The sequence below is a fragment of the Monodelphis domestica genome, chromosome 4, assembly GCF_027887165.1.
Source record: "Monodelphis domestica isolate mMonDom1 chromosome 4, mMonDom1.pri, whole genome shotgun sequence".
Taxonomy (NCBI): Eukaryota; Metazoa; Chordata; class Mammalia; order Didelphimorphia; family Didelphidae; genus Monodelphis; species Monodelphis domestica.
The window spans coordinates 393,003,049-393,015,985 of record NC_077230.1 but is presented as its reverse complement, the minus strand read 5'-3'; the positions used below and the strand labels follow the sequence as shown (position 1 = coordinate 393,015,985).

At 36.8% G+C, this 12,937-nt stretch overlaps 1 protein-coding gene across 3 annotated transcripts in view; it reads right to left on the bottom strand.

The window, feature by feature from the left end:
* FBXO42 (F-box protein 42) overlaps positions 1 to 12,937 on the bottom strand; it is a 125,665-nt gene that overhangs the window by 73,686 nt on the left and 39,042 nt on the right. For all 3 annotated transcript variants that reach the window (XM_056795716.1, XM_056795717.1, XM_056795715.1), the window contains exons 2-3: positions 9,645 to 9,911; positions 7,770 to 7,886 (exon numbers count right to left, since the gene is read on the bottom strand). In XM_056795716.1, the coding sequence (XP_056651694.1) occupies positions 7,770 to 7,886; positions 9,645 to 9,894 (367 nt within the window). In that variant the 5' untranslated portion in view covers positions 9,895 to 9,911. The remainder of the gene's footprint in view (positions 1 to 7,769; positions 7,887 to 9,644; positions 9,912 to 12,937) is intronic.

The following is a 12,937-nucleotide window of genomic DNA, read 5'->3' as shown; positions in this document are numbered from 1 at the left end:
ATAAAGAAGGAAACTATAAGTAAATTAGGTGAACACAGAATAGTATACACATCAGATCTTTGGGAAAGTAAAGATTTTAAAACCAAGCAAGAGTTAGGGGGGAAAAAATCACAAAATGTAAAATCAATAATTTGGATTACATCAAATTAAAAAGTTTTTGTACAAACAAAACTAATGCATCCAAAATTAGAAGGGAAACAACAAATTGGGAAACAATCTTCATTACAAAAACCTCTGACAAAGGTCTAATTACTCAAATTTATAAAGAACTAAACCAGTTGTACAAAAAATCAAGCCAGTCTCCAATTGAAAAATGGGCAAGGGACATGAATATGCAATTTTCAGTTAATGAAATCAAAACTATTAATAAGCACATGAAAAAGTGTTCTAAATCTCTTATAATCAGAGAAATGCAAATCAAAACAACTTTGAGATATCACCTCACACCTAGCAGATTGGCTAACATGACAGCAAAGAAAAGTAATTAATGTTGGAGGGGTTGTGGCAAACTTGGGACATTAATTCATTGCTGGTAGAGCTGTGAATTGATCCAACCATTCTGGAGGGCAATTTGGAACTATGTCCAAAGAGCACTAAAAGACTGTCTGCCCTTTGATCCAGCCATAGCACTGATGGGTTTGTACCCCAAAGAGATCAAAAGGAAAAAGACATGTACAAGAATATTCATAGCTGCGCTCTTTGTGGTGGCAAAAAATTGGAAAATGAGGGGATGCCCATCAATTGGGGAATGGCTGAACAAATTGTGGTCTATGTTGCTGATGGAATACTATTGTGCTCAAAGGAATAATAAACTGGAGGAATTCCATGGGTACTGGAACAACCTCCAGGAATGCAGAGTGAGAGGAACAGAACCAGGAGAACATTGAACACAGAGACTGATACACTGTGGTACAATCGAATGTAATGGACTTCTCCATTAGTGGTAATGCAATGATCCTGAACAACTAGGAGGAATCTATGAGAAAAACCACTATCCACACCCAGAGGAAGCACTGTAGAAGTAAAAACACAGAAGAAAAACAACTGCTTGAATACATGGATCGAAGGGATGTGGTTGAGGATGTAGACTCTAAATGAACATCCTAGTGTAAACAACATGGAAATATAGGTTCTGATCAAGGATACAAGTAATACCCAATGAAATTGCCTGTTGGCTGCGGGAAGAGTGGGTGGAGGGGTGGAAAGGGAAATAATGTGATTATTGTAACCAAGGAATAATGTTATAAATGGACTAAATAAACTTATTCAAATAAAAAAATGTAAAATAAATTTATTTTTATTACATCAAATTAAAATGTTTTTTGTACAAACAAAACCAATGCAACCAAAATTAGAAGGGAAGCAACAAACTGGGAAACCATCTTCATAACAAAAACCTCTGACAAAGGTCTAATTACTCAAATTTATAAAGAACTAAATCAATTGTACGAAAAAAAAAATCAAGCCATTCTCCAATTGATAAATGGGCAAGGGACATGAATAGGCAATTTTCAGTTAAAGAAATCAAAACTATTAATGAGCACATGAAAAAGTGTTCTAAATCTCTTATAATCAGAGAAATGTAAATCAAATTAACTCTGAGGTATCACCTCACACCTAGCAGATTGGCTAACATGACAGCAAAGGAAAGTAATGAGTGTTGGAGGGGATGTGGCAAACTTGGGACATTAATGCATTGCTGGTGGAGTTGTGAATTGATACAACCATTCTGGAGGGCAATTTGGAACTATGTCCAAAGGGCACTAAAAGATTGTGTGCCCTTTGATCTAGCCATAGAACTGCTGGGTTTGTACCCCAAAGAGATAATAAGGAAAAAGACATATACAAGAATATTTATAGCTGCGCTCTTTGTGGTGGCAAAAAATTGGAAAATGAGGGGATGCCCTTCAATTGGGGAATGGCTGAACAAATTTGTGGTAAATGTTGGTGATGGAATAATATTGTGCTCAAAGGAATAATAAACTGGAGGAATTCCATGGGGACTGGAACAACCTCCAGGAATTGATGCAGAATGAAAGGAGCAGAACGAGGAGAACATTATACACAGAGACTGATACACTGTGGTACAATCGAATGTAATGGACTTCTCCATTAGTGGTAATACAGTTATCCTGAACAACCCTGAGGGATCTATGAGAAAGAACACTATCCACTTTCAGAGGAAAAACTGTGGGAGTAGAAACACAGAAGAAAAACAACTGCTTGATTACATGAGTCAAGGGGATATGGTTGGGGATGTAGACTCTGAATGAACATCCTAGTGCAAACACCAACAACATAGAAATAAGTTCTGATCAAGGACACATGTAAAACCCAGTGGAATTGCTCATCAGCTACCGGAAGGATGGGGGGAGGGGAGGGAGGGAAAGAATATGATTCTTGTAACCAAGGAATAATGTTCTAAATTGACTAACTAAAAATTTTTTTAAAAAAGGAATAGAAGATTTAAAGAATGTCTAGTCCAACCCCATCACTTTTAAAGATGACAAAACTGGGGCTCAGAGACTGAGAACAGATGTGTCAAAGCTTACCCAGCTGCTGTATAATGTCTAACTCCTAAATATCTTTTCTAGTTTATAAGTATCAAAACAAACAGTGATGAAAGCATAGTTATTTCCCTCTGAATATATGTGACATTTATAATGGATTGCTGGAGAGGCTATACATTGATCCAATTATTCTAAAAACAAGTTGGAATTATACAAGAAAAATTCAAGGAAATTAATGACAAGGAAAAACCTCTATGCCCAAAAATGTTCATATCACATTATTTTTGATAAAAAACAATTTGGGAATGGCTGTACAAATTATGGTATGTGAGTATAATGGAATATTGTTGGGCTATAATGAATGATAAACATGAAAAATTTTTAAAAAATTTTAATGAAGCAATGCTGAGCAAAGTAGAGCCAATAGACGATGCTATAAAATGCTTGCTACAAGGTAAATAAAGTAAATATGAAGAAGCAACAATTGCACCCAAGAGCCAACATTTAATAACCAACGTTATAGAACACTTTTCTTTAGTCATCAATAACAAACTTCTCTCAAGGATTATACTTTATCAATGTTTCGGGGTGAGGTATTTTGTTTTTTTGTGTAATGTATTTTTTGAAGAGGGGAGGTATTGCTTGGAAGAATTGTCGTGTCCAAATAAAATGTACCAGCAAACTGCTATATTTTAAAGTGTATTTGACTTTAGCTAAGTCACTTTCCTTCTAGGGGTCTCAGTTTCTAAATCTATAAAATGAGGAGGCTAGCTGAGGATTTCTAAGGTTCACCCTGATCCAAAATAGTTTGATTTTCTGATATTCATTTAGAGTCAAACTCAAGGACTAGGTTTTGGTCAGCCTACAAGATAGGTTCTAGACATCTTCTTGGCATTTTATTTCAATAATGTAATTTGCAAGGCAGAATATTTCATTGCATATCTTATCTTCCAAATCATATGTAAAAATTTCAAATGATACTGGTTCCAGCACAAATCCCTAGATGATTCGAGCCAGTATTTCCCCACCTAACGAAGTACCCAGCTGTCTCTAAGTTAATTCCCAGTTGATTGATTATAATCTGCGTTTTACTGCCTCTGTGAGTTTGTTTAAAGAAGCCTTATAGATAGAGAATCTTGTCAAAGGGATTCTGAAAAGTCTAAACTCTATTAGATTCCCCTTTAGTTACATGATTATTTACAGACTCTAGATTAATACAACACTTATCTTACAAAAACTGTGTTCCCTAGGATATGGTTAAGCAATCACTATTTTTTTTAATTATAGGTTCTAGTAGTTTCTTCAATATAAAAAGTGAGATCCACTAATTTAAAGATCCCAGGATCCCCCTGAAGCCCTTCTCTGAAAAGAGAGATACACACTTCCTATCCATTAATCAATGGTCATTTTGTAAAACTAACAAATCATGGTTGTAATTCTCCCAATTGTCCCTTCTAGGTCTTCTAGCTTCACTGAATGCTAGACGATGGCATGTAAGGGATTCTGGCCTCCCAAAGATTATGCCAATGAAATGTAAGTCCTGGTATATCCTACCAAGCTGGAAAGACTTAAGTATGGGCACCACAAAAGACTGTCTTAGCTAAGTGAAAATAAGCTCATCAGCTTGACTTCAGCCAGTGATTTGTGAAGTGTGATGTGCATTGTTGAAATAAGTACGCACAACAACAAAATTATGACTTTCTGAATAAGTTCCTTCAAAATGCATAAATGGAAGACAATCTGTCCTAGTAATTTCTTTATATCTAATAAATTTATCAAGTCCATCACATGTTGTATATTCACCACTGTTTCAACACTCTAATAGATTCATCTCAAAAGACAATTTAGGATTGGGACTCTCCAGCACAAAAATAACACTAGATAGTTAATGACAAAAATAAAACTAGATAGTATTTATAGAGCTCTTTAAGTTTTGCAAACACTTTCTGTTATTCCATCTGAATCTCACAATAGTCCTGGGATGTACAAGGCTGTTTTTATTCTCATTTTACAGATGCAAAAAATGAGGCAGACAGAAGTAAAATAAATCCCAGGGTCACACAATTAATGAGTTCCTGAGGCTTCACAGCTTCCTGACTTCAAGTCCAACAATCTGCTCAAAGTCACCTAGTTGACTGAAGATTGAAGAAAAGACCCTGATTTTTGTCCCTGACTTTTTCATCACCTATGAAATGTCTTGTCCAAGTCATCTTTGGTTCCCTAACTGGATTCCCATCTTTGCTTTCCCTAAGAACATCTTATGTGGGGTTTGGGGAACCCTTGGAAAGTACTCTTCATATATGCATTCTTCCCTCCTCATTTCAAGCTCAACCCAGCTGCCATGAAGGAACCAGAAGAGAATCAGGGTACCTGAGGTCAAATGAAAACTCAGATTCTTGCTGCATAAGCATTCTCCTGCTAGCTTCACCTTCTCATCTGTAAATCAGGCTCAATAAAACCTGTATTAGCTCCCTCAAAAGTTTGTTGAAAGGAAAATACTTTGTAATCCTGAGAAACATGGGAACATGAGACCACTTATTTCCTCTCTCATCCTACCAGCACTTCTAAACACTCTTTTACTGTAACTAAAATTTTTCAAAATATTCATTTCCATCTTCAACTTTTGTCTTCTTGTTGTTAGGAAAAAACAGCAAGCACACTGTGAACTAGGGAAAATATTAAGGTATACTTTCAACATTTCATAATACCTACATACTACAATATAATCACTTCCATTTCAAAAATATTTGTGCAACAGCCTAATGTAGCTCTTCTTTCCCCACCTCCCACAATAAAACTGTACATTATAACAGCTACTTCATGGAGTGTATCCATACATACTTCTTCTATTAGTAAATAAAATGCTGGCCTTGAAGTAAGGACATCTGGAATCAGATCCTACCTCATACGCAAACTCTGCAGGACCATGGGAGAGTCACTTCACCACCTTTCTGGTAAGTAAGGCTCCTCATTTGTAAAATGACTAAGTGGAACTCAATGACCTGTAAGGTTCATTTTAGCTCTAAATTTATGATTCTACTCTTAATTAATTCCATTCTATTTCCTTTCGAACCAATATATGCGATAGTCTGAAGCATCAACAAAATAGATTATTGCTAGAGGAATGTATCCAAGCCACTAGGGGTATTGGCAGTTAAGTGACATAAGAGCTAACTGAAGGAACTTTGGGTATCAAGACTGAAGAAGACTTATAGAGAACACAGGAGTTATCTTCATGCATCTGAAAAGCTGTCAGATAAAAGAGAGAATCTGCTATTCTCAAGAGGGCAGAACTAAGAACAATGGATGAAGCTATGGAGAGGAAAATTTCAGCCCAACATAACTAAGAACAATGGATGAAGCTATGGAGAGGAAAATTTCAGCCCAACATAAGGGGAAATGTCCTAATTGTCCAAAAGCAAAATGGACTATGGCTGGAGGTAGTAAGTACCTCAATACCAGACATTTTCAAGCAAAAATGGAATGATCAGTTCTAGTCCAGAGTGTTATAAAGGTTATTACTGCTCTGAAGTCCTTTCAGTTTTGAGAGTATGCGAAGACCACAGACCTTATGCTCATTCCATATTTAACAGGCCTTCTCCCAAAGGAGCATCAAACTTATGGCATGGAGAAGGAAGGGTACTTTAAGAAAAGGCCAACAATACCTATAGTCATTAGTTTTTGTTGTAGAATGTGATAAATTTCACAATGGGACCTCAGGAGAAATGATGAAAAATTCCTAGTCTTATGTGGCTCATCTGCAAAATAATACCTACATAATAAAACTCACATACTTTCATTTAGAACTCAAAGACCTATGTCACATAGCATCTCCCAAGTTTTCCTTGCCAAATATTTCTGTGTTCTATATTCACTTAATAAATAATGACTTAAGGATTCCAGGAGTCTCATAACCTAATATACACTAAGAGCTTATTTACACACTCAAGACAGATATGGTTCCCAGGAGAATCACTAAGTAAATAAGCCAAAAACAGAATGGGACTTGACTCCATTTCTTTTAGCAGCTTCACCTGGTTTTCCAATTGTTTCCAAAGTATGGATAATAAGAACAGTAATTAAATCTCATCCTTCTTAAATAATTTATATATACAACCCATTGTTTGCTTAAGAGGCACCAAAAGTAGTCTTACTTGATCAAGGACGAGAAAGTCAGTCTATTGTTATTAAAGTTTTTATTGAACACATATGATGTGCCTTGAGAGGGCCATCTTTCTCTCTGTCCTATTTGATTCCACAGAAAATTGACAATTTTTTTACTTCAGAATCTAAGTTTGCTCACTTACTCCTTTGCCAAGAGATTCAATACTTAAATATTTATTCAAAATAGTAATGTAGTTCCATCTCTTCTGAAGAAAAAATAAATATCAACAAAAGTGGGTATAGAAAGGTTCATTAGACTTAACTACAATTGCATTCAAAGTTTGATAAATACACACATTCACACAAAATGATCTCTTTTCCCAAAGTATAATACAGCACTGAAAGTCCTAAAAAGGAAGAATACAGTTATCACTCATAAAAATAATGGAGACCATGTGGGTATTTAACAAATGCTTAGAAAAAAATGCTTAGGAAATGGTAAGGATTTAAATTCTGTTGTTTCCACCATGTTCCTCTGCCAGAAGGGAACACTAACACAACTTGAGATTTCCTAACAATTCTGTATTCCTGCCTAATTTGTATTATAAGTACTACTGAGACTCTAGTAACAGACAAGAGAGTTTGGAACAGCTACTAACTAATCAGCTAAGATCTACAGAAAGTACCAATCCTAGATCACTCCATATTTAGAGTCTATCTAGTTCAGATTTGTTTTGAGCAATTTTTGGAAATCACCCATGTCTTTTCTTTGTTGCCAAAACTTTAATGTTGATCCAGTTATGTTCAGTTTCTGTGTCTAAAAATGCCACAGGGTCTATATTGAGTCTTATTTACATAAAAAAGCTCTTTATTTTTTTAATGTTTATAATGATAGATGTTTAGAATTTTCAACAATAGAACCTTACACTCTTCAGAAGCCAAGTACATGAGCAAATGTAACACATCACTGGAATAAAGTAAAAGAAGAGAAACTCAAGCACTTGTTTTTTTAATCTCAACAAAAATGACAAATTCTCCCTCAATGTGCGCCTTACGATAAATAAGACATATAACCTGAAGGTAGCCTCTGGAACTGTGATGCACTGAATTCTAAGAAAGGAAGCGCTAGCCTCTATTTTTTGATCAAGGACTTACTATGTGAGAACCGCTGAGTGATTGGAGTTCCAGGGTAGGGATAAGTTCGACTCTCCCACTGAATGTTTCCTTCCTGGACAGCCTTAATAAAGCCATGATAACACTGGTGGGCCACACCTGTAGAAAAATTAAGAGAAATACTTCAGTGTATGCTTAATTTGCCTTAGAAATCAAAAGTCATAATGAATAATAGCATTTTAGAGTGAATAGGAAACTTAATGACCCTTTCTTTTTGTGATTTCCCAAGTTCAAAGTTAGTTAAGGAGAGAAGAGACTAGTTTCAAAATATCCTGACCTTTATCATTAAGGTTGAAGAGCAACACGTTTGTAAGGGAGTGCCTTTTTAGGTAGCCCACATTTTCCATCCATTTCTGAGCATGAATTTAGAGAAAATATGTTTAATCTAGACTTGTTAGATGAGAATGTAAACCCTAAACTTTAAGACAGTAGATTTCAAAATGAAAGGTATGATCCCTCATCTGCAAATCTAAAAGAGAAGATGGCTCAAGAAGGTTGAGATTTCAGAAACACAAGTTTGATATTCAAGACAAAGGTTAGGGACTAGAACCTCTAAGGGCCTTTCCAACTCTGAGCTTCTATGATCTATGTATACAAGAAGGGGACTGAATCAAAAACTATGATGCCCTACTAAACTCAAAACGGAAAAAGAAGATAGCTGATGTGGCTCTTTAGTAGTAAGATAAAATGGCTATTAAGATGATGCATCTCACAGCAATTTTACCACTTCAAAGAGGGAGACAAATAGCTGCAATTGATACCAGGACTTCAAGGCTTCCTATTATTCTAAGAAGGTGAGTTTGACAGACATGCTATCTGAAAGCTCTGAGACCTTTAAGTATAGTTAGGGCCTCTCACTCTCTATAAAAATGAAAAGAATGCCAAATTATTGCACACAAATGAATCGACATATTTCTGTCTCACCTCTCTCATTATTTTTCACGTTCCTCAGCTTTTGAAGAAAGCTTTAAACCAATATCCATCATCCTTTCATGCCTATTAATTCAAAGAAGTGAGTGGGTCATGCCAGTTTCACTCTCAGCCAACCCAGGAAGTTTCAACACACTCAGTCCTTGGCTCTCCATTTAGAGTTGTATAAGAGCTCTGACAGAATGCTTGTAACCCCTGGACAGGACAAAGAATACATCTTAGAACTATCTAACACCCATTTAAGAATATAACTCCCATGCCAGTATTAGCTGCTGTGTTCAATGTTCACATGTGAAAGGAGTACTTTGATACATGACACTAACTTGGCTCAATGCTAACTCATCTGATAGACAATTGGCAACCTGACTTGATAGCCAACTTATACAAGAACTAAATGATACAAACAGGCTGGCTAGTGGAAAAGTGAGCAGGAGCCTGGGAGGAGGTAAAAGAAACAGCACTCATTCATAGCAATCATGACCTAGGGAACAGAATTTCTCTTTCACACTGCTAAGAACCATCTAAGTTTGATCAGCCAATGTCAGATTTCTCCCTAACTTTCCTTATTGCAGAAATGGGCAATTTATCATACCAATCAAGGCTCTTCTCCTTCTGGGTCTCCTGTTCCTCATTTATAAAATAAGGCAGTTGGATTCAATGACCTCTAAGGTCTCTTCGAGCTCCCAATCTATGATCCTTTGATCTCTGGGGCCACCCAAAGAAACTGAGTGAACTGGTCACCGGTCCAGTCTATGGATCGAAGGAAAGTGTTTGACCTTGCTTATCTCCCAATGAAAAAAATAACAATGAACCTAAAGAGGCCAAATGAATAAGAGTCAAGGAGTGTAAGCAGTTGAAGCTGAAGGTGTGAAATGAAAGCAGATCTTCAAAGGTGTGATGAGCAGATTTTCATGACACAAACCATACCTTTGATGAGTCGGTACCACTGTTTGCAGACAAGGGCTGAGGTTTTGTGCTCCTGATATGGTGAGAGAAAGGACAAGATGTATTCCAGAACCTCTTCAGGCAGCTCAGACATAGACCTGTTATGTCTAGTCTCCTCAAACTCCAGTTCAGGGCGGGGCTCATCATCTTGCTCCATTGTCCCCTCCACCCCAGCTTCTTCTTGGTCCACGGCCATGAAGCTGTCATCTTCACTGTCTGAGGAGCTGGCCATGGCATTCCCCTTGATGGCTGCAGAAGGAGACAGAGAAGTCAATGGAACACAGAAGCACTCTGGCATGGCTCTGATGAAGGGCCCAGTCACAGATTTAAAACCACTTTTATATCTTTTCTCACCCAGCCTGTGGGCAGCTTGTTTGCCATATGCAACTGGAATTTAAAATCTATCCTAAGAATTGAAGAATCACTGATGTCTCATGAATGGACTTTTCTCTACTTAAACTCAGTTAATGTGGTCAAATAACACTTTAATACCTGTCCCAGTTAACCACTGACATTTCTTAAGAAAGGACTAAAGAAGAAAGCAGCAGAGGAATCATCCTTTACCTTTCCTTATATAGAGGCATCATAATGATCTATGGTCTTATGCTGAGAAAGATCAATAAGTATCCCATACACAGTACCACAAGCCTATGTGGGGAGAGGAAATAGGGGTGGCAGCATTCTGACTTTTGCCCACAATTCTGCACATTATAAAAGCACACTAAGTATAGCAACGTGTATTACTGCCTCTAATAAAAATACAATTATGTCAAACACAAAATATTCCAATCATAAGCTCACAGGATTAGAGTTAAAGAGAACTTTGAGATCATCGAGTAAATCCTCTAGTACATTCCTCATCTTTAGGACAGATGAGGAAAATGAAGCCCAGAAAAATTCATATTCATACACACACACACACACACACACACACACACACACATATACATCTATCACATCAATTATAAAGTTAGAATTAAAACCCAATCCCACTTAGAGAGGGAAGATTCAACTCCGAATCTAATTCTCTTTCCATTACACCATACTAGGTCTCAATATTAATTACTGAAGCGAAATTGAGACTTTTAGTACAACAGTATTTCCGGTAATTTTTTTACTTTGTTCACATACTCTTAAAATGAACAGAGTGCATGAGAATACAGGAAAGTGAACAGGATAACAAAACACTTTTATCACAAATAAAGTCAGACCTAAACAATTGGAAAAATATTAATTTCTCATGGATAGGCCAAGTCAATATGATAAAAATGTCAATCCTACCTAAATTAATTTATCCATTTAGTGCCATACCAATCAAACTATCCAAAAATTATTTCAAAGAACTAGATAAAAATAATAACAAAATTAATCTGGAAGATCAAAAGGTCAAGAATATCAAGGGAATTAATGAAGAAAAAACCAAAGGAGACCTAACCTTACTATATACTTACTATAAAGTAGTAATCATCAAAACAATCTGATACTGGCTAAGAAATAAAGAAGCATCTCAATGGTAATCAACATACAGATAAATGACCACTGCAACTTTACTGTACAAGAAACCCAAAAATCCAAACTTTGGGGGAAAGAGCACACTATTTGACAAAAACTGCTGGGAAAACTGGAAAACTATGTGATAGAAACTAGGCATAAACCAACATCTCACACCATATACCAAAATAAATGAATATTTGATTTAGAAATAAAGGAGGGAGGCAGCTGAGTAGCTCACTGGATTGAGAGCCAGGCCTAGAAATGAGAGGTCCTACATTCAAATCTGGTCTCAGACATTTCCCAGCTGTGTGACCTTGGGCAAGTCACTTAACCCCCATTGTCTAGCCCTTACCACTCTTCTTCCTTGGAACCAATCGGAAGGTAAAGGGAAGGAGGGAGGGAAGGAGGAAGGAAAGAAAAAGATGAAGGAGGGAAGGAGGGAGTGTGGGAGGAAGGAAGGGAGGGAGGGAGGGAGGGAAGGAAGGAGAGAGGGAGGGAGTGTGGGAGGAAGGAAGGAAGGAAGGGAGGGAGGAAAGAAAGAGAGGAGGGAGGGAGGGAGGGAGGAAGGAAGGAAGGAAGGGAGGGAGGGAGGGAGGGAGGGAGGGAGGGAGGGAGGGAGGGAGGGAGGGAGGGAGGGAGGGAGGGAGGGAGGGAGGGAGGGAGGGAGGAAGGAAGGAAGGAAGGAAGGAAGGAAGGAAGGAAGGAAGGAAGGAAGGAAGGAAGGAAGGAAGGAAGGAAGGAAGGAAGGAAGGAAGGAAGGAAGGAAGGAAGGAAGGAAGGAAGGAAGGAAGGAAGGAAGGAAGGAAGGAAGGAAGGAAGGAAGGAAGGAAGGAAGGAAATAAATTAGGGAAACACAAAAATGTTTACCTGTCAGACTTATTATAAATAAGGGAAGACTTTATGAATAACAGAGGACATGAGGAAAAATTAAATGGATAATTTTGATTACATCAAATTTTAAAAGTTCTTGTACAAGGAAAAAAACTAATACAAAGTTAGAAATACAACCAAGGGAAATAACAAAAAATTGGTAGGGAATTTTTATAGCATTTAAGAATGGTAGTTTCTACGAATTAATACAACCATTCTGGAGAGCAATTTGAAACCACACCCAAAGAGCCATAAAATTGTGCGTGCCCTTTGACCCAGCAATACCACTACTAGATATGTATCCAAAAGAGATCAAAGGAGGAAAAGGACTTATTTGTACAAAAATATTTTTAGCAGCTCTTTTTATGGTGGCAATCAAGTGGGGAATGGCTAAAGAAGTTATGGAATATGATTGTAATGGATACTATTGTTCCCTAAGAAATGATAAACAGGACAATTTTAGAAAAACCTCAAAAGACTTATATGAACTGAGGCAAAGTGAAATGAATAGAATGAGGAGAACATTGTACACAATAACACCAATATTGTATGATGATCAATTCTGAATGACTAAACCATTTATCAATTAATGCAAGGCTCTAACACAATTGGAATTGTACTATATATCAATGGTGAACTTTAATGAATTCAATCTCACAAGCTCTAGAGTTTTAAGTAAACCTCAAAGATATCAGTCAAGTCTCTAGAAGAGGGGTTCTTAATCTTTTTTGAGTCATGGATTCTTTGACAGTCTGGTGAAATACATATGGACACCCTTTGTGGAAAAAGTTTTCAAATACATAAAATAAGCATTACAGTGAAAACTAATTATATTTCTTAAATAATTTATTTTTTAAAATGTTAAGTTCATGGAATCCATAAGAACTCCTACTTTGAAAGTGCAATTTTTT